At 47.0% G+C, this 23,769-nt stretch overlaps 1 protein-coding gene across 2 annotated transcripts in view; it reads right to left on the bottom strand.

Annotated features, from left to right (window-relative positions):
• The window catches only part of LOC115113614 (neuroplastin-like), a 43,424-nt gene extending 20,286 nt beyond the window's left edge, over positions 1 to 23,138 (bottom strand). Inside the window, exons 1-2 of one of the 2 annotated variants that reach the window (XM_029641437.2) lie at positions 22,533 to 23,138; positions 6,193 to 6,540 (exon numbers count right to left, since the gene is read on the bottom strand). In XM_029641437.2, the coding sequence (XP_029497297.1) occupies positions 6,193 to 6,540; positions 22,533 to 22,608 (424 nt within the window). In that variant the 5' untranslated portion in view covers positions 22,609 to 23,138. The remainder of the gene's footprint in view (positions 1 to 6,192; positions 6,541 to 22,532) is intronic. The other variant, XM_029641440.2, reaches the window with a different exon arrangement.
• Between the last annotated feature and the right edge of the window lie 631 nt (positions 23,139 to 23,769).

Genomic DNA, 23,769 nt, shown 5'->3' with positions numbered 1-23,769 from the left:
TAGCTAAACAGAAGAGGACAAAGTATATAATCGTGGCAAACAAAGACGAGCTGAACAACAGCTTGACTACTGCTGCACTACACTATAACAACCACTAGCTCTTTACTAGTATAATCATTTTGTGTATTTGTTAACAGAGCAACCAACCCAAGGGTCCATTTCTCAAGGACATAGAGGGAGGCTCAAGCAGGATTTGTCATCAGAGAGCGCAGGCAGGCAGCCTTGGGTAGTGAGGAAGCTCCCCTCACTACCTCCCTCCCCCACGGCGGGCCAGCTTTGGCAACCATGGTCTAGAGGAGGGAGGAGAAGGGGGAGGAGCATAATAATCTTCCTATTGGCTGCTACTACAAACCTCCTAGTGGAGGAGGGGAGGGGAAGTCTCTGGGCTCTGGCTCGTGACTTATATTAGCATTCATGGCAGCACCTACTTCTGCAGTTCTGTATACCCAATAGCTAGAGGGAAATCTCTCACTATTGCTCTCCTCTTTCTTTTCCCCTCTCTCTCTCTCTCTCTCTCTTTCTGTCACTCTATTGCTCTCTCTCCCCCTCCTGCCCTTTCCCTCTCTCTCACTCTATGGCTCTCTCCCTCTATTGCTCTCTCACTCTCTCTCTCTCTGTCTCCCCTCCTCTCTCTGCTTCAGAACCCCTATACAGGCCTCTCAGCCCACATAGTGTGGCATCCTGGGAATATACACAGACTACACAGAAATAGTTATTTCAAGAAATTTGCATTAGGCAATAAAAGCACATTGTTTTCCATGGGCGGTTTCCTCAGCTCAGAAGAAGGTCATTTGTAGGACACCTGCTCAAAAAGAGAATGAATCAGTGATGTCATGCACAGCACACAGGCACTGACCACGTGGCCACCTCTGTGTCTAGGATTGTAAAAGCATCATTACATTGACACTGTTACCCACTCATAACAGTGTAGTACATTTTATTCCATTATGACCTGCATACAGTCCTAGAGGATTGTGCCAGTAATGTCTATTTCTTGCTGACAGAAGGAGGATGTTTGCCCACTTGATTGGTATGTTGAGCCAAACCCCCCCCCCCCCTGCAATAAACAGAGCAGCTATCAGCTAGAACACAACACAGGTTGGGAAGGGATCTAAACCAAATCACACTGAGGCCTGTATAGATGAGTTCATTTAATGCAATTGAATACACTGTTGATTCAATTGTAACCTAAACTAAGGAGTTTATTACAAATGTAGTAACAATATTAAGTTAATTTTAAAAAACGGCCTTGACTTTGTGCATAGACCTTGAGATTCATTCCAATCACAGATTAAAGGGTTAAAACAAAGACTAGCACATATTTGAAAACATTCCTGAAGAACTATACATGATCGTCTCCTTTGGTTCAGTGTGTATAGCCTGTTGTATACATGTTATATACACATATTATTACAAGTCTATAACAAGAACGTTGGCACTCAGTAATGACAGAATATATTGGATGACAAAAGACTCAATTATTGGAACACGTACAGATCCTTTTGGAATGAATGTGTCTTTTTAAATAAGAAAACTTTGGATTGACCAATTTCATGTTAGCTTGATGACGGACACATTTCTACCACCAGTAAACTCAGATATCTACAGTCGGCCGACAGTACACGTCTCAAGCCAGCTGGCGGAGTGTAGTATAATGGGTGTGAGATTAGGAGAGTGTGCACATGCAGCCCTTGCAGTCAGACAGTAGACCAACAGCACGGTAAACACTGTGTACGACAGACAGATCAGTAGCTAATGCTCTGGAGATGAAGGAGCTGACTCCTGTAGTAAAACTCTAAGAGTTTCTGGCTGCATGGCTGTGACTAACAACATTCCACATCTCTCTGTGCTCCAAAGGGCTGGGCACTCACTGCATCATGCGCTCATTTAAAGGGTCCAGTTGACATTCAGTGTGTTTGAATGTTTGTATGCAATACAGCAGAGAGGGTCGAGGATATAATGTCATTACTGATTCATGCTCAAACACTTAATAATGGCTAAGTAGGTACAAGGTCATACAGTACACAGGTGAGTGCAGAGAGAGTCTGTCTGCTGCAGCAATGGAACCAGCTCTCTCAAATCTAGAAAGGAAAAAAATACATTTAAGAACCACACTGGGTTCTGTCCTTTATTGGATTAAAACAAGGTCACGCTTTACACCTGGACAGCTCCCTCCTTGTCTTCTTACGTCCCATCTACCCCTTCCCCACTAAAATAAGCGGCACAACTTCAAAGTGTTGCGATGCCTAGGCTACATGGTGCAGACAGGGCAGAATTACACCGAGGTTTGGAGTGAATAAAACACCCCAGCGACAGAAAAACACACATCACAAAAGAAATCCAGAAATAAATGGATGAAATTAGGATTTGTTTTGAGAATAGGGAAAGAAACGAGACAACTGTTGAAGGACACATGAGACAGAGGAGAGGGCCAGGACGGCCAGGATGGGCTGTATGTGGGGAAGGAGAGGTTGGTGTGGGAGGAAAGCGGGAGTAGGTGGACAGAGACTGGGGAGGTTTCTGGGTTTGTGGTGATCTACAACAAAACGCTCAGGGCTTTGGGAGAGGCAGGAAATCTACAGAATTCTGAGAATTGCATGGGTGACGTTTTACATTCTCCCAACCAATTGTGCTATTTTGTTCGTTTTTTTGCATTTTGTGTAACTTATTTCTGAGCTTACTTTGTACATAATTTTGCTGCTACCGCCTCTTATGACCGAAAAATAACTTCTGGACATCAGAACAGCGATTACTCACCACGGACTGGAAGAAACTTTTTCCTTTAATGAGTTTGACAAGAAGGATATACAGCTTTCACTGGAACAGGCCCATATCCCTGTAATTTGCTTGAAGAAAAGACGCAGGAAAAGGGGCCGCAGATCAGGCTGCCTTCTGAGAATCCGCGGGCAAGAGAGTAAACTCCCACTGCCATCCGTTCTTCTTGCTATCATTGGAAAATGCAATTGATGACCTACGATTAAGATTATCCTACCAATTAAAAACTGTAATATCTTATGTTTCACCGAGACGTGGCTGAACGATGATACAGATTATATAGACCTGGTAGGGTTTTCCATGCACCGGCAGAACAGATAAGCTACGTCTGTTAAGACGAAGGGTAGGGGTGTGTGTCTATTTGTCAATAACAGCTGGTGCGCAATGTCAGCTGGTGCAGCTGTATTAAAAAACTCTCGAGGTATTGCTCGCCTGAGGTAGAGTACCTTATGATAAGCTGTAGACCACACTATCTACCAAGAGAGTTCTCATCTATATTATTCATAGCCGTCTATTTACCACCAGAGAACAAAGCTGGCACTAAGACCGCTCTCAACCAACTCTATAAGGCCATAAGCAAACAAGAAAATGCTCACCCAGAAGCGGCGCTCCTAGTGGCCGGAGACTTTAATGCAGGCAAACTTAAATCAGTTTTACCACATTTTTACCAGTATGTCACGTGTACAACCAGAGGGAAAAAATCCTAGACCACCTGTACTCCACACACAGAGATGCATACAAAGCATTCCCCCGCCCTCCATTTGATCATATTTCTCCTCCTGATTCCTGCTTACAAGCAAAAACTAAAGCAGGAAGTACCAGTGACTCGCTCTATATGGAAGTGGTCAGATGACGCGGATGCTACACTACAGGACTGTTTTGCTAGCACAGACTGGAATATGTTTTGGGATTCATCCCATGGCATTGAGGACTATACCACCTCAGTCATCGACTTCATCAATAAGTGCATCGACGACGTTGTCCCCACAGTGACCGTACGTACATATCCCAACCAGAAGCCATGGATTACAGGCAACATCCGCATTGAGCTAAAGGCTAGAGCTGCCGCTTTCATGGAGCGAGAGACTAATCTGGACGTTTATAAGAAATCCTGCTATGCCCTCAGACAAACCATCAAACAGGCAAAGCGTCAATACAGGATTAAGATTGAATCCTACTACACCGACTCTGACGTTCGTCGGATGTAGCAGGGCTTGAAAACTATTATGGACTACAAAGGGAAACCCAGACACGAGCTGCCCAGTGGCGCGAGCCTACCAGACGAGCTAAATGCCTTTTATGCTCGCTTCAAGGCAAGCAACACTGAAGCATGCACGAGAGCACCATCTGTTCTGAATGACTGTGTGTTAACGCTCTCGGTAGCCGATGTGAGCAAGACTTTTAAACAGGTCAACATTCACAAAGCCGATGGGCCAGACGGAATACCAGGACTTGTACTCAAAGCATTAGCGGACCAACTGTCAAGTGACTTCACTGACATTTTAAACCTCTCCCTGACCGAGTCTGTAATACCTACATGTTTCAGGCAGACCATCATAGTCCCTGTGCCCAAGGAAGCGAAGGTAAACTGCCTAAATGATTACTGCTCCGTAGCACTCACATCGGTAGCCATGAAGTGCTTTGAAAGGCTGGTCATGGCTCACATCAACACCCTTATCCCGGGAAACCCTAGACCCACTCCAATTTGCATACCGCCCCAACAGATCCACAGATGACGCAATATCAATCGCACTCCACACTGCCCTTTCCCACCTGGACAAAAGGTACACCTATGTGTGAATGCTGTTCATTGACTACAGCTCAGCGTTCAACACCATAGTGCCCACAAAGCTCATCAGTAAGGACTCTGGAACTTAACACCTTCCTCTGCAACTGGATCCTGGACTTCCTGACGGGCCGCCCCCCAGGTGGTAAGGGTAGGCAACAATGCGTCTGCCACGCTGATCCTTAACACTAGGGCCCCTCAGGGGTGTGTACTTATTCCCCTCCGGTACTTCCTGTTTACCCACGACTGCGTGGCCAAACATGACTCCAACACCATCATTAAGTTTGCTGACAACATATCAGTGGTAGGCCTGATCACCGACAACTAATAAGACAGCCTATAGGAAGGAGGTCAGAGAACTGGCATGTGGTGCCAGGACAACAACCTCTCCCTCAATGTGAGCAAGACAGAGGAGATGATTGTGGACTACAGGAAAAGGCGGGCCGAACAGGCCCCATTTAACATCGACGGGGCTGTAGTGGAGCGGGTCGAGAGTTTAAAGTTCCTTGGTGTCTACATCACCAACGAACTATCATGGTCCTGACACTGGTGAAGAGGGCACGGCAAAACCTTTTCCTCTTCAGGAGACTGAAAAAATTTGTCATGGGTCCCCAGATCCTCAAAAGGTTTTACAGCTGCACCATCGAGAGCATCCTGGCCTGTTGCGTCGCCACATGGTATGGTAACTGCTCTAGATCTGACCGTAAGGCACTACAGCGGGTAGTGCTTACGGCCCAGTACATCACTGGCGCGCAAACTTCCTGCCATCCAGGACCTATATAATAGGCGGTGTCAGAGGAAAGCCCATAAAATTGTCAGAGACTCCAGTCACCCAAGTTATAGACTATTTTCTCTGCTACCGCACGGCAAGCGGTACCAGAGGGCCAAGTCTAGGACCAAGAGGCTCCTCAACAGCTTCTACCCCCAAACCATAAGACTGCTGAACAATTAATAAAATCGCCACCGGACAATTTACATTTGCCCCTTCCCCTCCCTTTTGTACACTGCTGCTATTCGTTGTTTATTATCTATGCAGTCACTTCACCCCTACCTACATGTACAAATTACCTCAACTAACCTGTACCCTCGCATACTGACTCGGTACCGGTATCCCCTGTATATAGCCTCGTTATTGTTATTTTTATTGTGTTACTTTTTTATAATTTTTTAAAAACTTTAGTCTATTTGGTAAATATTTTCTTAACTCTTCTTGAACTGCACTGTTGGTTAAGGGCTTGTAAAGTAAGCATTTCACGGTAAGATCTACACTTGTTGTATTCGGCGCATGTGACAAATAAAGTTTGATTTGAATCCTCAAATTCTGCAGGGGGAGGAGGGAACAAATAGGAGCTATCAACATAATAGAACAAAAACACAAAAGGCAGTACTTCTAGGAGAATATAAAATACAATGTCTTCCAATTTCTAATACAGAAATAAAACAAAGACAAGTCTTTGAAATTAACAAATAACAAGGTGGTGGTTGGTGTTTTGTTTTATTTCTGTCTTTGCCAGGGACAGCTGTGGTGGAGGTGTGAACTCAGTTTTTTTTTACAGAGTGGGGTGGTAGGACAGGCAGGGGATAGTTAGTGTTGTTCACCAGCTAGGTACTACAGGACATAGACCACTCACTCTGCAGCACCGAAATGGTGGCCTGGGCTCGGATCCAGGTGATGGCGGGGTTTTGGCGCAGGTCGTTGCGCCGCGGGTCGTTGCTGGCCCGGCACTCGTAGGTCCCGGAGTCCTCCAGCGTGAGGCGCGTGATGCCCAGCACGCTCACCCCGTTGTTGCCGTAGGCCGTGTTGATGGACACGCGGCGCTTGCGGGCGCCGTCCCACAGCTGCTTGAAGGAGTCAACGCGGTTGATCTCGGCGTACCACCACTGGATCTCGGGGGTGGGGTTACCAATCACGTCGCAGTACAGCTCAAAGGTGTCCAGCGTGAGCTTAGTCTCAGACATTGGCGACTTCACAAACCCAGCTGGAAAGGAAAAGTGTATTGGGGAGGAGGGGAGGGGGGTGGAAGAGGGGTTAGAGTGGAAGAGGGAGGGGATGGAGAGACCAGGGGATGGAGATAGGAGCAAATCAAACAGGGATCAGTTGGAAACAAAAGAAGAGGATGATTAAAGGCAAATTAAGAAAAAGCAAACAACAAAGCTTAAAGTGGGTGGTTGAGTATAAGAAAGACAGTTTATAAAATAGTAAGAGATTTGTGTGAATGAGAAACAGGTTAATGGCCCCTGAAACCCAATGTATACACTATCCAATGTTACTCTATTATCCCTGAACCAATCATGGCCACACGACCTTCAGCTGAGGTCACAGCCAACCAATCACAGTCTCTGTCATCAACCACCTGTGGGATCTCACCGGGGTTTAGGATGATTTTCATTTCCTACAGTACTCAAATGGCTGAAAATAAATAGCTGTGCTTTCCATTATGGTCAGAATAATCCAAATATTTAATTTTTGCAGTGGAATTCAGCAGAGTTATATATTTTCTGTGTAAACAAACAAATAAAATGGATTTACAGTGCAAAACATGTTGGCTACTCACACCATTGTGAAATGTATACAGATGTGAAACTACTAACGTAGAACATAGCAAACTGACATGCAGTAGAACATATTATGGACAACTTAGACAAAACATGTTTCTTCATCTAATCAATAAGTTACGTTTTCTTCCTATCTGTCAACCTTTACATGGCATGCAGAGATTACAAACCACATAGATAGATTCAATATTATATCTGACAGTCACTGAAACACACAGAACTACACCCCTGTGAGTTTCTGAACAGATATTGCATAAAAGGAAGCCTTTGCTTTCTTGTACCTCTTTGATGTTAGATTGAAATGGCAACTGATTACAAAGCTCTCTGTTTACCGAGGTGTTTAGTTGGTTTGCCACATTAAGGAAACTCATGTTGCGTGATGTGACAGCTATGTCAAAGGGCACTGCTTGAGCCGATGGAAAGTCATGTGACTACTTGTAACACTGGCTGAGTATAATTTCCATCAATCCCTATGAAGCCATGATGAGAACCTTATGTACAGGCCATTTTGAGTGCTTTATTTTGGTCAAATGAGAACTGAAATAGGAAACTACTCTAACAGCCAATCTGGTTCGGAACATAACTGACTCAGTCAGGAATCATAAAGGTGTTGAAATACATTGAAGCTGAAACAGCAGACGTTGCATGTGCTTTGAACCCCGTGCCTGATGGCTATTACTGTAGTTATTTATTCTTCTACAGCAAGACAAACATTCTGTCTGTTTTCAATCTGATTGTATATGTCAAAATGCTGTAGTTAGTAACCTTGACAGCTTACAGGGGAACAGTGGGTTAACTGCCTTGTTCAGGGGCAGAATGACAGATTTTTACCTTGTCAGCTCAGCGATTCGATCCAGCAACCTTTTGGTTACTGGCCCAACACTCTAACCACTAAGCTACCTGCCACCCATCTTCAGGTTAGGGACAGGAGAGAAGCCCTCTTCATATTCCTCATGCATAAAGAACGAGGCCCTTTAAAGCCTCAGCTGGACTTAAAAGTCACAGAATCATCTTCACTGTGTGTGTGTACGCCATTCTCATTACATGAATCATACTACCGCTACACAGCAGTGGTCAGCCCCTACAACCATATGCAAGCATTCTAGCACAAACCTAATGCACTCATCACCTGGGCTGTGCCTTAGGGTTCCTGTTGCAAGGCCATTCTAGCACAGAACCAATGCACTCATCAATCTGAAGCCATATCACCTGGGCTGTGCCTTAGGGTTCCTGTTGCAAGGCCATTCTAGCACAGAACCAATGCACTCATCAATCTAAAGCCAAATCACCTGGGCTGTGCCTTAGGGTTCCTGTTGCAAGGCCATTCTAGCACAGAACCAATGCACTCATCAATCTAAAGCCAAATCACCTGGGCTGTGCCTTAGGGTTCCTGTTGCAAGGCCTCCGTTGACTGCCGGTTCTACGCCATGTGTCCTCAGATGAATCACAGAAAAGGCCGCCACACCCTAACCCTAACTCTGACTATGCTGAAGACGAGAGAGCCTGGAAGAGATAGCAGAGCAGGCGGTCTCTCTGAGTCAGGAGATTACAGGCCCTCCCAGAACAGCCCAACCTACCTGCTCAACAGTAATGTACTGTATCATCAGCACATGAGCAGATAAGCTGCCTAGTGGGGGAGGTTACTAGCTGCCTAGTGGGGGAGGTTACTAGTGGGGGGGAGGTTACTAGTGGGGGAGGTTACTAGCTGCCTAGTGGGGGAGTTTACCTAGCTGCCTAGTGGGGGAGGTTACTAGCTGCCGAGTAGGGGGAGGTAACTAGCTGCCTAGTGGGGGAGGTTACTAGTGGGGAGAGGTTACTAGCTGCCTAGTGGGGGAGGTTACTAGCTGCCTAGTGGGGAGTTTACCTAGCTGCCTAGTGGGGGGAGGTTACTAGCTGCCGAGTAGGGGGAGGTAACTAGCTGCCTAGTGGGGGAGGTTACTAGTGGGGAGAGGTTACTAGCTGCCTAGTGGGGGAGGTTACTAGCTGCCTAGTGGGGGAGGTTACTAGTGGGGAAGGTTACTAGTGGGGGGAGGTTACTAGCTGCCTAGTGGGGAGAGGTTATGAGTGGGGGAGGTTACTAGTGGGGGGGATGTTACTAGCTGCCTAGTGGGGGAGGTTACTAGTGGGGGAGTATACTAGCTGCCTAGTGGGGGAGGTTACTAGCTGCCTAGTGGGGGAGGTTACTAGCTGCCTAGTGGGGAGTTTACCTAGCTGCCTAGTGGGGGAGGTTACTAGCTGCCTAGTGGGGGAGGTTACTAGCTGCCGAGTAGGGGAGGTAACTAGCTGCCTAGTGGGGGAGGTTACTAGTGGGGGGGAGAGGTTACTAGCTGCCTAGTGGGGTAGGTTACTAGCTGCCTAGTGGGGGAGGTTACTAGTGGGGGAAGGTTACTGGTGGGGGAGGTTACTAGCTGCCTAGTGGGGGAGAGGTTACTAGTGGGGGGAGTATACTAGCTGCCTAGTGGGGGAGGTTACTAGCTGCCTAGTGGGGGAGGTTACTAGCTGCCTAGTGGGGGTAGGTTACTAGCTGCCTAGTGGGGGAAGGTTACTAGCTGCCTAGTGGGGAGGTTACTAGCTGCCTAGTGGGTGGAGTTTACTAGCTGCCTAGTGGGGGAGGTTACTAGTGGGGGAGATTACTAGCTGCCTAGTGGGGGAGGTTACTAGCTGCCTAGTGGGGGGAGGTTACTAGCTGCCTAGTGGGGGGAGGTTACTAGCTGCCTAGTGGGGGTAGGTTACTAGCTGCCTAGTGGGGGTGGTTACTAGCTGCCTAGTGGGGGAGGTAACTAGTGGGGAGAGGTTACTAGCTGCCTAGTGGGGGAGGTTACTAGCTGCCTAGTGGGTGGAGGTTACTAGCTGCCTAGTGGGGGAGAGTTACTAGTGGGGGAAGGTTACTCGTGGGGAGATTACTAGCTGCCTAGTGGGGAAAGGTTACTAGCTGCCTAGTGGGGGAGGTTACGAGTGGGGGAGGTTACTAGCTGCCTAGTGGGGGAGGTTACTAGCTGCCTAGTGGGGGAAGGTTACTAGGTGCCTAGTGGGGGAGGTTACGAGTGGGGGGGGGTTACTAGCTGCCTAGTGGGGGAGGTTACTAGTGGGGGGAAGTTACTAGTGGGGGAGATTACTTTTGGGGGAGGTTACTAGCTGCCTAGTGGGGGTAGGTTACTAGCTGCCTAGTGGGGGAGGTTACTAGTGGGGGAGGTTACTAGCTGCCTAGTGGGGGAGGTTACTAGTGGGGGAAGTTACTAGTGGGGGGAGATTACTTTTGGGGGAGGTTACTAGCTGCCTAGTGGGGGTAGGTTACTAGCTGCCTAGTGGGGAGGTTACTAGTGGCGGAGGTTACTAGTGGGGGAGGTTACTAGCTGTGTAGTGGGGGAGATTACTAGCTGCCTAGTAGGTGGAGTTTACTAGCTGCCTAGTGGGGGAGGTTACTAGTGGGGGAGGTTACTAGCTGCCTAGTGGGGGAGATAACTAGTGGGGGAGGTTACTAGTGGGGAGGTTACTAGTGGGGGAGATTACTAGCTGCCTAGTGGGGGAGGTTACTAGTGGGGGGAGATTACTAGCTGCCTAGTGGGGGAATGATATTAGTGGGGAGAGTTTACTAGTGGGGGGTTACTAGTGGGGGAGAATACTAGATGCCTAGTGGGGGAGGTTACTAGCTGCCTAGTGGGTGGAGGTTACTAGCTGCCTAGTGGGGGAGGTTACTAACTGCCTAGTGGGGAGTTTACCTAGCTGCCTAGTGGGGGAGGTTACTAGCTGCCTAGTGGGGGGAGGTTACTAGCTGCCGAGTAGGGGGAGGTAACTAGCTGCCTAGTGGGGGAGGTTACTAGTGGGGGAGGTTACTAGCTGCCTAGTGGGGTAGGTTACTAGCTGCCTAGTGGGGTAGGTGGGGGGGGAGGTTACTAGTGGGGGATGTTACTAGCTGCCTAGTGGGGGAGGTTACTAGTGGGGGAGTATACTAGCTGCCTAGTGGGGGAGGTTACTAGCTGCCTAGTGGGGGAGGTTACTAGCTGCCTAGTGGGGAGTTTACCTAGCTGCCTAGTGGGGGAGGTTACTAGCTGCCTAGTGGGGGAGGTTACTAGCTGCCGAGTAGGGGAGGTAACTAGCTGCCTAGTGGGGGAGGTTACTAGTGGGGAGAGGTTACTAGCTGCCTAGTGGGGTAGGTTACTAGCTGCCTAGTGGGGGAGGTTACTAGTGGGGGGGGGAGGTTACTAGTGGGGGAGGTTACTAGCTGCCTAGTGGGGAGAGGTTACTAGTGGGGGAGTATACTAGCTGCCTAGTGGGGGAGGTTACTAGCTGCCTAGTGGGGGGAGGTTACTAGTGGGGGAAGGTTACTAGTGGGGGAGGTTACTAGCTGCCTAGTGGGGAGAGGTTATGAGTGGGGGAGGTTACTAGTGGGGGGATGTTACTAGCTGCCTAGTGGGGGAGGTTACTAGTGGGGGGAGTATACTAGCTGCCTAGTGGGGGAGGTTACTAGCTGCCTAGTGGGGGGGAGGTTACTAGCTGCCTAGTGGGGAGTTTACCTAGCTGCCTAGTGGGGGGAGGTTACTAGCTGCCTAGTGGGGGGAGGTTACTAGCTGCCGAGTAGGGGGGAGGTAACTAGCTGCCTAGTGGGGGCGGTTACTAGTGGGGAGAGGTTACTAGCTGCCTAGTGGGGTAGGTTACTAGCTGCCTAGTGGGGGGAGGTTACTAGTGGGGGAAGGTTACTAGTGGGGGGAGGTTACTAGCTGCCTAGTGGGGAGAGGTTACTAGTGGGGGAGTATACTAGCTGCCTAGTGGGGAGGTTACTAGCTGCCTAGTGGGGGAGGTTACTAGCTGCCTAGTGGGGGTAGGTTACTAGCTGCCTAGTGGGGGAAGGTTACTAGCTGCCTAGTGGGGAGGTTACTAGCTGCCTAGTGGGTGGAGTTTACTAGCTGCCTAGTGGGGGAGGTTACTAGTGGGGGGAGATTACTAGCTGCCTAGTGGGGAGGTTACTAGCTGCCTAGTGGGGGAGGTTACTAGCTGCCTAGTGGGGGAGGTTACTAGCTGCCTAGTGGGGGTAGGTTACTAGCTGCCTAGTGGGGGTGGTTACTAGCTGCCTAGTGGGGGAGGTAACTAGTGGGGAGAGGTTACTAGCTGCCTAGTGGGGGAGGTTACTAGCTGCCTAGTGGGTGGAGGTTACTAGCTGCCTAGTGGGGGAGAGGTTACTAGTGGGGGAAGGTTACTCGTGGGGGGAGATTACTAGCTGCCTAGTGGGGAAAGGTTACTAGCTGCCTAGTGGGGGAGGTTACGAGTGGGGGGTTAGGTTACTAGCTGCCTAGTGGGGGGAGGTTACTAGCTGTCTAGTGGGGGAAGGTTACTAGGTGCCTAGTGGGGGAGGTTACGAGTGGGGGGAGGTTACTAGCTGCCTAGTGGGGGAGGATACTAGCTGCCTAGTTGGGGGAGGTTACAAGTGGGGGGTTAGGTTACTAGCTGCCTAGTGGGGGAGGTTACTAGTGGGGGAGGTTACTAGCTGCCTAGTGGGGGAGGTTACTAGTGGGGGGGAAGTTACTAGTGGGGGGAGATTACTTTTTGGGGGAGGTTACTAGCTGCCTAGTGGGGGAGGTTACTAGTGGGGGAGGTTACTAGCTGCCTAGTGGGGGAGGTTACTAGTGGGGGAAGTTACTAGTGGGGGAGATTACTTTTGGGGGAGGTTACTAGCTGCCTAGTGGGGGTAGGTTACTAGCTGCCTAGTGGGGGAGGTTACTAGTGGCGGGAGGTTACTAGTGGGGGAGGTTACTAGCTGTGTAGTGGGGGAGATTACTAGCTGCCTAGTAGGTGGAGTTTACTAGCTGCCTAGTGGGGGAGGTTACTAGTGGGGGAGGTTACTAGCTGCCTAGTGGGGGAGATAACTAGTGGGGGGAGGTTACTAGTGGGGGAGGTTACTAGTGGGGGGAGATTACTAGCTGCCTAGTGGGGGAGGTTACTAGTGGGGGGGGGAGATTACTAGCTGCCTAGTGGGGGAATGATATTAGTGGGGAGAGTTTACTAGTGGGGGGTTACTAGTGGGGGAGAATACTAGATGCCTAGTGGGGGAGATTACTAGCTGCCTAGTGGGTGGAGGTTACTAGCTGCCTAGTGGGGGAGGTTACTAGCTGCCTAGTGGGGGAGGTTACTAGCTGCCTAGTGGGGGGAGGTTACTAGTGGGGGAGGTTACTAGCTGCCTAGTGGGGGTAGGTTACTAGCTGCCTAGTGGGGGAGTTTACTAGTGGGGGAGGTTACTAGTGGGGGAGATAACCAGCTGCCTAGTGGGCGGAGGTTAATAGCTGTCTAGTGGGGGAGATTACTAGTGGGGTGAGGTTACTAGCTGCCTAGTGGGGGTAGTTTACTAGTGTGGGGGGATACTAGTGGGGGAGGTTACTTTCTGCCTAGTAGGGGGAAGTTACTAGTGTGGGGAGGTTACTAGCTGCCTAGTGGGAGGAGGTTACTAGCTGCCTAGTGGGCGGAGGTTACTAGCTGCCTAGTGGGGGGAGGTTACTAGCTGCCTAGTGGGGGAGGTTACTAGCTGCCTAGTGTGGGGAGGTTACTAGCTGCCTAGTGGGAGGAGGTTACTAGCTGCCTAGTGGGCGGAGGTTACTACTGGGGGGAGGTTACTAGCTGCCTAGTGGGAGGAGGTTACTACTGGGGGAGGTTACTAGCTGCCTAGTGGGAGGAGGTTACTACTGGGGGAGGTTACTAGCTGCCTAGTGGGCGGAGGTTACTACTGGGGGAGGTTACTAGCTGCCTAGTGGGAGGAGGTTACTAGCTGCCTAGTGGGGGAGGTTACTAGCTGCCTAGTGGGGGAGGTTACTAGCTGCCTAGTGGGAGGAGGTTACTAGCTGCCTAGTGGGGGAGGTTACTAGCTGCCTAGTGTGGGGAGGTTACTAGCTGCCTAGTGGGGGGAGGTTACTACTGGGGGAGGTTACTAGCTGCCTAGTGGGAGGAGGTTACTACTGGGGGAGGTTACTAGCTGCCTAGTGGGAGGAGGTTACTACTGGGGGAGGTTACTAGCTGCCTAGTGGGCGGAGGTTACTACTGGGGGAGGTTACTAGCTGCCTAGTGGGAGGAGGTTACTAGCTGCCTAGTGGGGGGAGATAACTAGCTGCCTAGTGTGGGGAGGTTACTAGCTGCCTAGTGGGAGGAGGTTACTAGCTGCCTAGTGGGGGAGGTTACTAGCTGCCTAGTGTGGGGAGGTTACTAGCTGCCTAGTGGGGGGAGGTTACTAGCTGCCTAGTGGGAGGAGGTTACTAGCTGCCTAGTGGGCGGAGGTTACTAGCTGCCTAGTGGGGGGAGGTTACTAGCTGCCTAGTGGGGGGAGGTTAGTAGCTGCCTAGTGTGGGGAGGTTACTAGCTGCCTAGTGGGCGGAGGTTACTAGCTGCCTAGTAGGGGGAGGTTACTAGTGTGGGGAGGTTACTAGCTGCCTAGTGGGCAGAGGTTACTAGCTGCCTAGTGGGGGGAGGTTACTACTGGGGGGAGGTTACTAGGCGCCTACGCATAGCTGTCAGTCACGGGTTAAAATGAGCTGTGCCTAACATTTCATTATTGCAATTTAACCTAGACACTTTGCGTTTTGGTTTTGGGCAAATAATGTACTGTGCTGTATCAGTTTGTAACCAAGAGACTGAGTTTATATTGTAGGCTATAATTTTCCATTTTAGGTCAAACACCACTGTGTTTCCACAGCTAGAGACAATATGTTCTGTACACAACTGAAGCCAAATACTCTTTGGTCTGGTCCACCCAGAGCAAAATATTCCAGAGACGGAACAATACATGGGTGGGGATCATACCGTACCCTGGCAGCAACAGTTAGAAGTGAGTCACAGGCAGCTGTAAATAATAAGGCAATAGGAAAAGGGTAAATGATTTGGCTGTGGACATGATCCAGCCTGGCTTGATTTACACAGACCAGAGCCTAAACAGACCTTGTGCCATCTTGCCTGAAGCCCAGATACATGCAGAGTAATTAGTGCTTGTGTCTTTCTCCTGAAACATCTGGGACCATCTAGCTTAAGCCTCCACCCCCCATCATCACAGAGGGTAAAGCCCAGCCTGGACGCCCACTGACTCTGCTCAGGCTGCCTCTGAACTAAAGCATCCGCTGAGATCAAAGAACTGGACCGGCCTCTCATCCTCAACTCTTTTGGAGGGCAACAGAAAGTGAAGAGGACAAGGAGGTTTTCATAGAAGAGAGTAGCCTGTAATGTTGCTAAAGGGATACTACCACAATTACATAGGTGATCTGAATGAAATGATACCATAATGAGGAGGGATTCATATACAGCACAGTGAGTCACAAGCATCCATTAATCTCTGTTTATTCTGTGAGGCACTTCATTATAATGTTATATAGCATCATATAGAGTATACTGTGGTGAATAGATCCCCTCTGAGTCTGTGTGGTGGCCCATCACACATGTGCTCGGCCAACTGAGTGAGTTGGGGAGCTCTCTTCCCTGAGGACTGCAGAGCACACATCACCAGGCAGGCAGGCAGTGGCTCTGAGTCAACCGCCTGTAACCTGCCTCCCAGTCCCACAACACAGACAGACCTCAGCTAGATAACCCCAAGGGCCACTGCACTGGCTACGTGCAGGGCATTTATTTATGTTTGGGAATGGAGATATGAGTGTCACCTCTGTGTACTGGTGTTTTTCCTATTTTGTTGGCTTACAACCTGGAATTAAAATGGATTTGTGTGGGGTTTGTATCATTTGATTTACACAAAATGCCTACCACTTTGAAGATGCAAAATATGTTTTATTGTGAAACAAGAAATAAGACAAGAAAACTTGAGCGTGCATAACTATTCACCCCCCTAAGTCAATACTTTGTAGAGACACCTTTTGCAGCAATTACAGCTGCAAGTCTCTTGGGGTATGTCTCTATAAGCTTGGCACATCTAGCCACTGGGATTTTTGCCCATTCTTCAAGGCAAAACTGCTCCAGCTCCTTCAAGTTGGATGGGTTCCGTTGGTGTACAGCAATCTTTAAGTCATACCACAGATTCTCAGTTGGATTGAGGTCTGTGCTTTGACTAGGCCATTCCAAGACATTTAAATGTTTCCCCTTAAACCACTCGACTGTTGCTTTAGCAGTATGCTTAGGGTCATTGTCCTGCTGGAAGGTGAACCTCTGTCCCAGTCTCAAATCTCTGGAAGACTGAAACAGGTTTCCCTCAAGAATTTCACTGTATTTAGCGACATCCATCGTTCCTTCAATTCTGACCAGTTTCCCAGTCCCTGCCGATGAAAAACATCCCCACAGCATGATGCTGCCACCACCATGCTTCACTGTGGGGATGGTATTCTCGGGGTGATGGGAGGTGTTGGGTTTGCGCCAGACATAGCGTTTTCCTTGATGGCCAAAAAGCTCAATTTTAGTCTCATCTGACCAGAGTACCTTCTTCCATATGTTTGGGGAGTCTGCCTTTTGGCAAACACCAAACGTGTTTGCTTATTTTTTTCTTTAAGCTTTTTTCTGTCCACTCTTCCGTAAAGCCTAACTCTGTGGAGTGTACGGTTTAAAAAGTGGTCCTATGGACATATACTCCAATCTCCGCTGTGGCTCTTTGCAGCTCCGTCAGGGTTATCTTTGGTCTCTTTGTTGCTGCTCTGATCAATGCCCTCAATGCCTGGTCCGTGAGTTTTGGTGGGCGGCCCTCTCTTGGCAGGATTGTTGTGGTGCCATATTCTTTCCATTTTATTTTATAATGGATTTAATGGTGCTCTGTGGGATGTTCAAAGTTTTTTTTATAATCCAACCCTGATCTGTACTTCTCCACAACTATGTCCCTGACCTGTTTGGAGAGCTCCTTGGTCTTCATGGTGCCGCTTGCTTGGTGGTGTTGCAGTTTCTGGGTCCTTTCAGAACAGGTGTGTGTATATATTCTGAGATAATGTGACAGATCATGTGACACTTAGATTGCACACAGGTTGACTTTATTTAACTAATTATGTGACTTTTGAAGGTAATTTGTTGCACCAGATTTCGGGGCTTCATAGCAAAGGGGGTGAATACATATGCACACACCACTTTTCCATAATTTTTATTTATTTTTAGAAACAAGTTATTTTTTTCATTTCACTTCACCAATTTCAAAATCACATGGAATCCAATTAAAAATACATTTAAATTACAGGTTGTAATGCAACAAAATAGGACAAACGCAAAGGGGGATGAATACTTTTGCAAGGCACTGTAGCTGTAGTATCAGTGTACTGTGGTGTGATGCTCCATTGTCTTAGCCAGTATATCTGACTTTTGTAGGAGTGCCAACTAAGCTGGCTTCCAGCATCTGGTTAAGAGGTGTTACACTTGGCCGATTGCCCAAGGTTTCACAAAGCCTCCTGCTCTGACAGTTGTAAATAAGTCACTGCTGTGGGTTGAAGCTGCTCTTAACACATCGATGGGTGGGCGGCTATAGATTTCCTAATTTGTTTGAACAAATCAACAATAAACCTTGATGCCTGCATGCATTAGAGTGGTGTTGTGGATAAATGGCAGTTAGCAACAGCAGCTGAGATGAGAGGGAGGAGGTTACCTCTGCCATCTTACTGTAACTACTCAGGGACAGCCATTCAGGTCATAGAGGGGAGCCACAGCTTTCATGAGAGTTAAATCCCCCCGCCCCCCATCCCCGGTTGAAATGGGCTTATCCCCCTCAACCAGCAAACATTGCTCCCCGATGAACCTTTTCATAGGTCAAGATGACAGACAACCCAGGCCCTCTGTCACTGTGCAAAGCTAGCATGGTTAGGATACCATATGCCACAGGACTAGTTGACACTCATCCATGTCACCATAACAGTTTGTGACAATGACTATCAAATTAGGTGTTTTCTTCACTGGACACACTGTGACAACACATATTGTAACCACAAACAAATCTCCCAGAACGAATATTCCACACAACCACATATCAACATTAAGTCTCCATTTTGTTTAAAATCCCCTCTAGCATCTTCTATTTGGGTGTCATCCTCAGTAGCTGCAGTATGTCTGGTGTGTACTGTGTTGGAGGCTGTGGGGTGCCTGATGCTGTTGCCATCGGTGCAGTATGTATCAAGTTTCACAGTGGGCTAGTGTGACTCAGTGGAAGAACTGGCTTACGTCCCACAGCACATTTTCCGGTCTCACAGATGTGTCCTCTGCTACTCAGAACATGGGCAGTGATACAGCATGGACTTACAATTAATTACCTCACAATTACCAAGCTACTCTGTACCTTGCATTTACATTGATTGAATCCCTTATTAATTGTAAGAGAGATGCCATTTTTGATGTATTTTTATAATGTTGCCTGGCCCTGATTCAGGGGATTTGATCATGAAACGTGTTTAGTGATAGAAACTGGGACTGTGTCGGTAAACTCTCTGTCTGTGGCTTTGAGCCACACAAACCTACTAATACTGTGCTACATGAAGAAATAATGAGAGGTCGTAGCTCTATCTTATGGAAAAATAACAGATGCATTTAGAGCAGCATTGAGTTGATGCTTGACTTGGTTCATGATTCTATTGGTAACTCACATCAAAGGAATTCACATTGTGGTCTGTATTCTATGTCAACTCAAAAATAAGATATTATACACACAAATGTCCTGAACTTGATTACGGCTGTTGTGGCTGTTCAATTGTTCATTAGGGGGAGATTATCCATGAGCAGTATCTTCAGGTTAGGGACAGGAGTGAACCCCTCTTCATATTCGTCATGCATAAACGAACGAGGCCCGTTAAGAGCTTAAATGGTTCACATGCATCTAGTGAGTCTTCAGAGAGCCAAGCAGCTGTGCACAGGGATGCTGCTATCCATTAAGAGTTAATGGACTCACTTTCGCAAAAGGATGTTAAAGCCACAGTTCTCTGTGCTCAGGGTGCTGTGTCTCCCCTCTATAAATAGCGACTGGTGGCAGAATGGCCCAATGCTATTTACAGTCCTCCAGGTATCTGTTGCTGAATCTCAGCCATCTATGGTTGGTCAGGCTCCCCAAGCATATAGAGGTATAATGGCCTCAGCTCAGCTCCCTCCTCTGCTTCACACATACTGTACTGTGATTAAATCCCCTGCCCTTATAATTACACTTCTTTACACGCCATTTCCCCGAATCTGAAATATTGCTGAGGAAATCAAACGTGACATAGTGAAACCTGCCACGTTACATCACTCACACTAAATCCAGACTGTGAAATATGAATTCATTTGTTTGGAGGGTATACCCATATTTGTGCGACCAAATAGCATCAGTATACCATCCATTAAAATATGATTACTGTGCTTATATAACAGCCTCATAAATGTGTTTTACAGTATCTAGGTACAGAACTGTATCTCACTAGTGTCTAAAATCCAATATCACTTTATTAAACTGTAATACATCAGTAGGCTAATAAAGAAAGGAGTTGTATCAGTCTTCACCAGTTACAGTGAGGCTCAGACAGACACAGAGTGACAAGGTAGCACCAGTCTGTCTACCACAGCCCCCCGGGAGTCTCAGCAGAGCAGCAGAGCCCATGGTGGAGGGAGCCCTGTGTGTCGCTATGAGACCCAGGGAGTGGGCACTAACACTGGGCAAAGACTGGAATGCCTTCACTTGGTGCTTTACCAAACAATAGAGGGCGTAGATTTGACTTTGTGGATGGGGACCATCAAAGCGTGTCCTCATACACATATAATTCATCCACCAGATCAAGTGGACTGAGTGTCAACTGAGTGTACAAAACATTAGGAACACCTGCTCTTTCCATGACAGACTGGCCAGGTGAATCCAGGTGAAACCTATGATCCCTTATTGATGTTACTTGTTATATACACTTCAATCAGTGTAGATGAAGGGGCGGAGACAGATTAAATAAGGATTTTTAAGCTTTGAGACATTTAAGACATGGATTGTCTGTGTGCCATTCAGAGGGTGAATGGGCAAGACAAAATATTTAAGTGCCTTTGAACAGGGTATGGTATTAGGTTCCAGGTGCACCGGTTTGAGTGTCCAATAACTGCAACGCTACTGGGATTTTCACGCTCAATAATTTCCTGTGTGTCCACCACCCAAAGGACATCCAGCCAATTTGACACAACTGTGGGAAGAATTGGTGTCAACATGGGCCAGCATCCCTGTGGAAAAATGTCAAACCTTGTAGAGTCCATACCCCAACGAATTGAGGCTGTTCTGAGGGCAAAAGGGGGTGCAACTCAATATTATGAAGGCATTCCTAATGTTTGGTACACTCATTGTACACTAGTAGTAAGCAGGGTTGGTGTCAATTCCATTTCAACAAAGTAAATTCAAGATTCAAACTGAAATTCAAATATTTTTCTCATAGAGAAGCATAAAATAGAATTAAAATTAGATTTGGATAGAGAAGCATAAAAGATAGATAGAGAAGCATAAAATATAATTAAAATTAGATTTGGAATTTCAGTTTACTTCCTAAATTGACTGAATTTAAATGGAATTGACACCAACCCTGGTAGTGAGAATAGTAGAGCCAATGATGGATTTCTCTAGTCTGCTTTTAGTGACTATTTTATTAGGCAAGTCAGTTAAGAACAAATTCTTATTTTCAATGATGGCCTAGGAACAGTGGGTTAACTGCCATGTTCTGGGGCAGAACGACAGATTTTTATCTTGTCAGCTTGGGGATTTGATCTTGCAACCTTCCGGTTACAAGTCCAACTATTGCTGTACAATTTCATATTACAATCTTTCTATATTCACAGTGCTAACAGTCCTTTAGCAGACGCTCTTATCCAGAGCGACTTACATTTGTGCCTTCATCTTAAAATAATTAGGTGAAACAACAACATAGCACAACCGTATCAAGTAGATTTTCCCTCAACAAAGTAGTTATCACACAAATTCAGTGCTTGCAGGAATAGACTAGTGGATTTTTATTAGCTTTCTATAGGCCTATAACACGATCCAAAATTGCAAGTTTCGTCATTGAAACAATTATTGTCATAAAATATACCAATAGCTAGTAGTAGCTCAGCTCTGAGAACATGTGTTTGTGTAGAGGCTGCGTCTGATTGGTGTGCCCCCTCTGGGTGGCAGAAGTGATTCACTGGGATTGGCCATCCATCAGGGGCATGTCAGGGAAGGCAACCCTTAGCACGCAATGATGAGGAGGCTCAGACATCCTTCATGTCAAGCAAATGATGCCTCCCTCAATCCTGCCCCTTGTGACTGTGTGTTCATCAAAGACTGAAAGACATAAACTTGGATGGCCCATGGAGAGACAATTGAAATCAACATATTGCGGGACAAGATATTATAACCTTCAAACATGTAGGCTACAGACAGATAGTGTAAAGGTGTTTTGTTGGAACTTGTGTATATGTTTTGAGGTTATCAACACTCTGCTTTGAGCCAACAGTGGGATTCAGAAGCCTCAATTATGTAATAGAATCTCAACTCCACTGACACACAGAGAGAAACCAATGGGTCTAAATATTTCCAGGAAACAAAAGATGCTGTTTACAATAAGGCAGATTGTATTTTGAGGGCAGAAAACGAGTAATGACCTTTCCAAATATCAACACTGTCACTAAAAATGATATCAATGACAATGGTTGCCTATTAATTCACATGAGATGTAGAAGTGACACACACACACACAGGCACACACACACACACACACACATACCAGTGGAACGTTGACCTCTTTAATATGAAAGCCTGATGATTTGTTTGTTGTGTTTTAGCCAGAGAGAGACTATGGGCTTAACAGTCGTGAATCGTGCAGACTGTTTGGCAGGTTCTCCAACAGTCATCTATCTCCATTAGGCTAGGAATGCATTACGCTGCTCTTCTTCACAACATAACAATACTTACATCCCAAACACTAAATATGCTACGATCAAAGAGTGTCAACAATCTGTGCATTCAGCAACCTATTTATCAATGAGGACAAATCATTCAAACCCAGCTGACTTCGCGGAGACTAAGGAATTCCAATGTATCCATCAAATAATAATAATACAATACTAACTCCAAACAGAACGAAATAGCTAATAGAGCTTATATTAGGAAACACCAAGCAAACACAACGATGCTCTGGTTTGCAGTAACATATTTTGCTCTGGTTTTCAATAGCATATTTATCTCGTTTCAATCAATTCCCTTAATCTGTACAAGTGAGAATCGTGTGCGTAGGGAAATGGTCTAAAAAAATATTAACACCCTAAATACTGTGAACAGAGTTATGTAAACAAATGTGTTCTAAATAAACACTTTATTGCGATGCGTAAGGGCGCCCATGCCCCTCATATTTGACATTATGTAAAATGACAGACGCCCCCTTCCTCAAATCGTAATAAAATACATGTTCTCGAGTCACAGTAGGCTCCTAATTTGAACAATTAGCAAAACACTGTGTCTGACTGCGATTGTGTACAGTCTCGGGCATGGTCACATCTTCATTCTTACCGTTTTGAGCCGAGACGTAATGCAGCACCAAGTTTCCAAAAAGGACCACAGCCAACATTACAGCATTCGGCTGCATTCTTGGGGTTCGATGAGAGGACGAGGCAGGGACGAGACAAGGCGATTGTGGGAGATGAGATATTGATCGCGGGAATTATAGATCTGGTCTAAAAGTGCATAGCAGAGGGGATGCGGAGTTCTTTAGAATGATCTACGAAGGCTATAAAGGTCAAGTCCTCCTGAAAATAACGAAATGAAGGCAGCAAGGAATGGTCCAGGACAGGCCGATAGCTCCGTCAGGGATGCCGATGTAGTAGGGCCATAAACGGAGCCTCCTTCGTCGGATTGAGGAGGTCTTTCGATGTCAGTGCGAGCGTCCACGGTTGTAGTTCCGAAGGATCAGAGATGCGCAGACCGATGCGCATTGGCGATCATAGAACAAGGCACTTCAGAGCCCAAAATAAAAGTGTACATTTTACAAACAGTCATTCTGAACATGCGAATTATTCCCTATATCAATTTGATTACCTTTGCACATTTATTGAGTCAATCGTTTTTATTGACAGACAGTCTATGGATATATGGAATTTTAGCATCGAAATGTGGCGCAGGAAAGCTTGATCGCAAGACGCACATACACAAACGCGAGCAACCACCAACGCGAGCGCGCAAACACGCACACAGAGAAAGAAAGTGGCCACTTTAGGTGGTTTATCTCTAAGTAGACCTCTTGACCAATTACAATTATAGAGACACGGATAATTGCTATAATTGCAAGGAATTCAGGTAAATCATGCCTGAGGGTAAGTAATTATAGACTGTGGTTTAATCTTCCCAAATGCCATGCCCCATCATAATACTGTAAATACATAGGAAACAGGTCACTGGGTGGTAACAACCCTGCCATGAACCACACATAGCAGCTAATTTCACCAGAAGACATAACCCAGGACACAGTGAACCCTGGTTACTGGACTGGACTGGACTGTGTATCAATCAGACTGACCCTAACTAACATGGCCTCCCATTAATCCCTGTATTCCAGAGCTGTGCAGTGGTGTTACGTGGGCGACATCTGGTGGTTCATTATAGAAGCCAGAATTCAACTGAATCATACTGGGTATATTGTGTTGTGTGAACATTAGCAGTGGGGATATCAATATACTGAATGGGTATATATTAATGATTTTTTTTGTAAACAAGTGGAAAACACACTATGATAAATGAAAGGCCAGACTAT

This window comes from Oncorhynchus nerka, linkage group LG28 (genome assembly GCF_034236695.1).
Source record: "Oncorhynchus nerka isolate Pitt River linkage group LG28, Oner_Uvic_2.0, whole genome shotgun sequence".
NCBI lineage: Eukaryota > Metazoa > Chordata > Actinopteri > Salmoniformes > Salmonidae > Oncorhynchus > Oncorhynchus nerka.
This window is presented reverse-complemented; position numbering and strand designations above follow the sequence as displayed.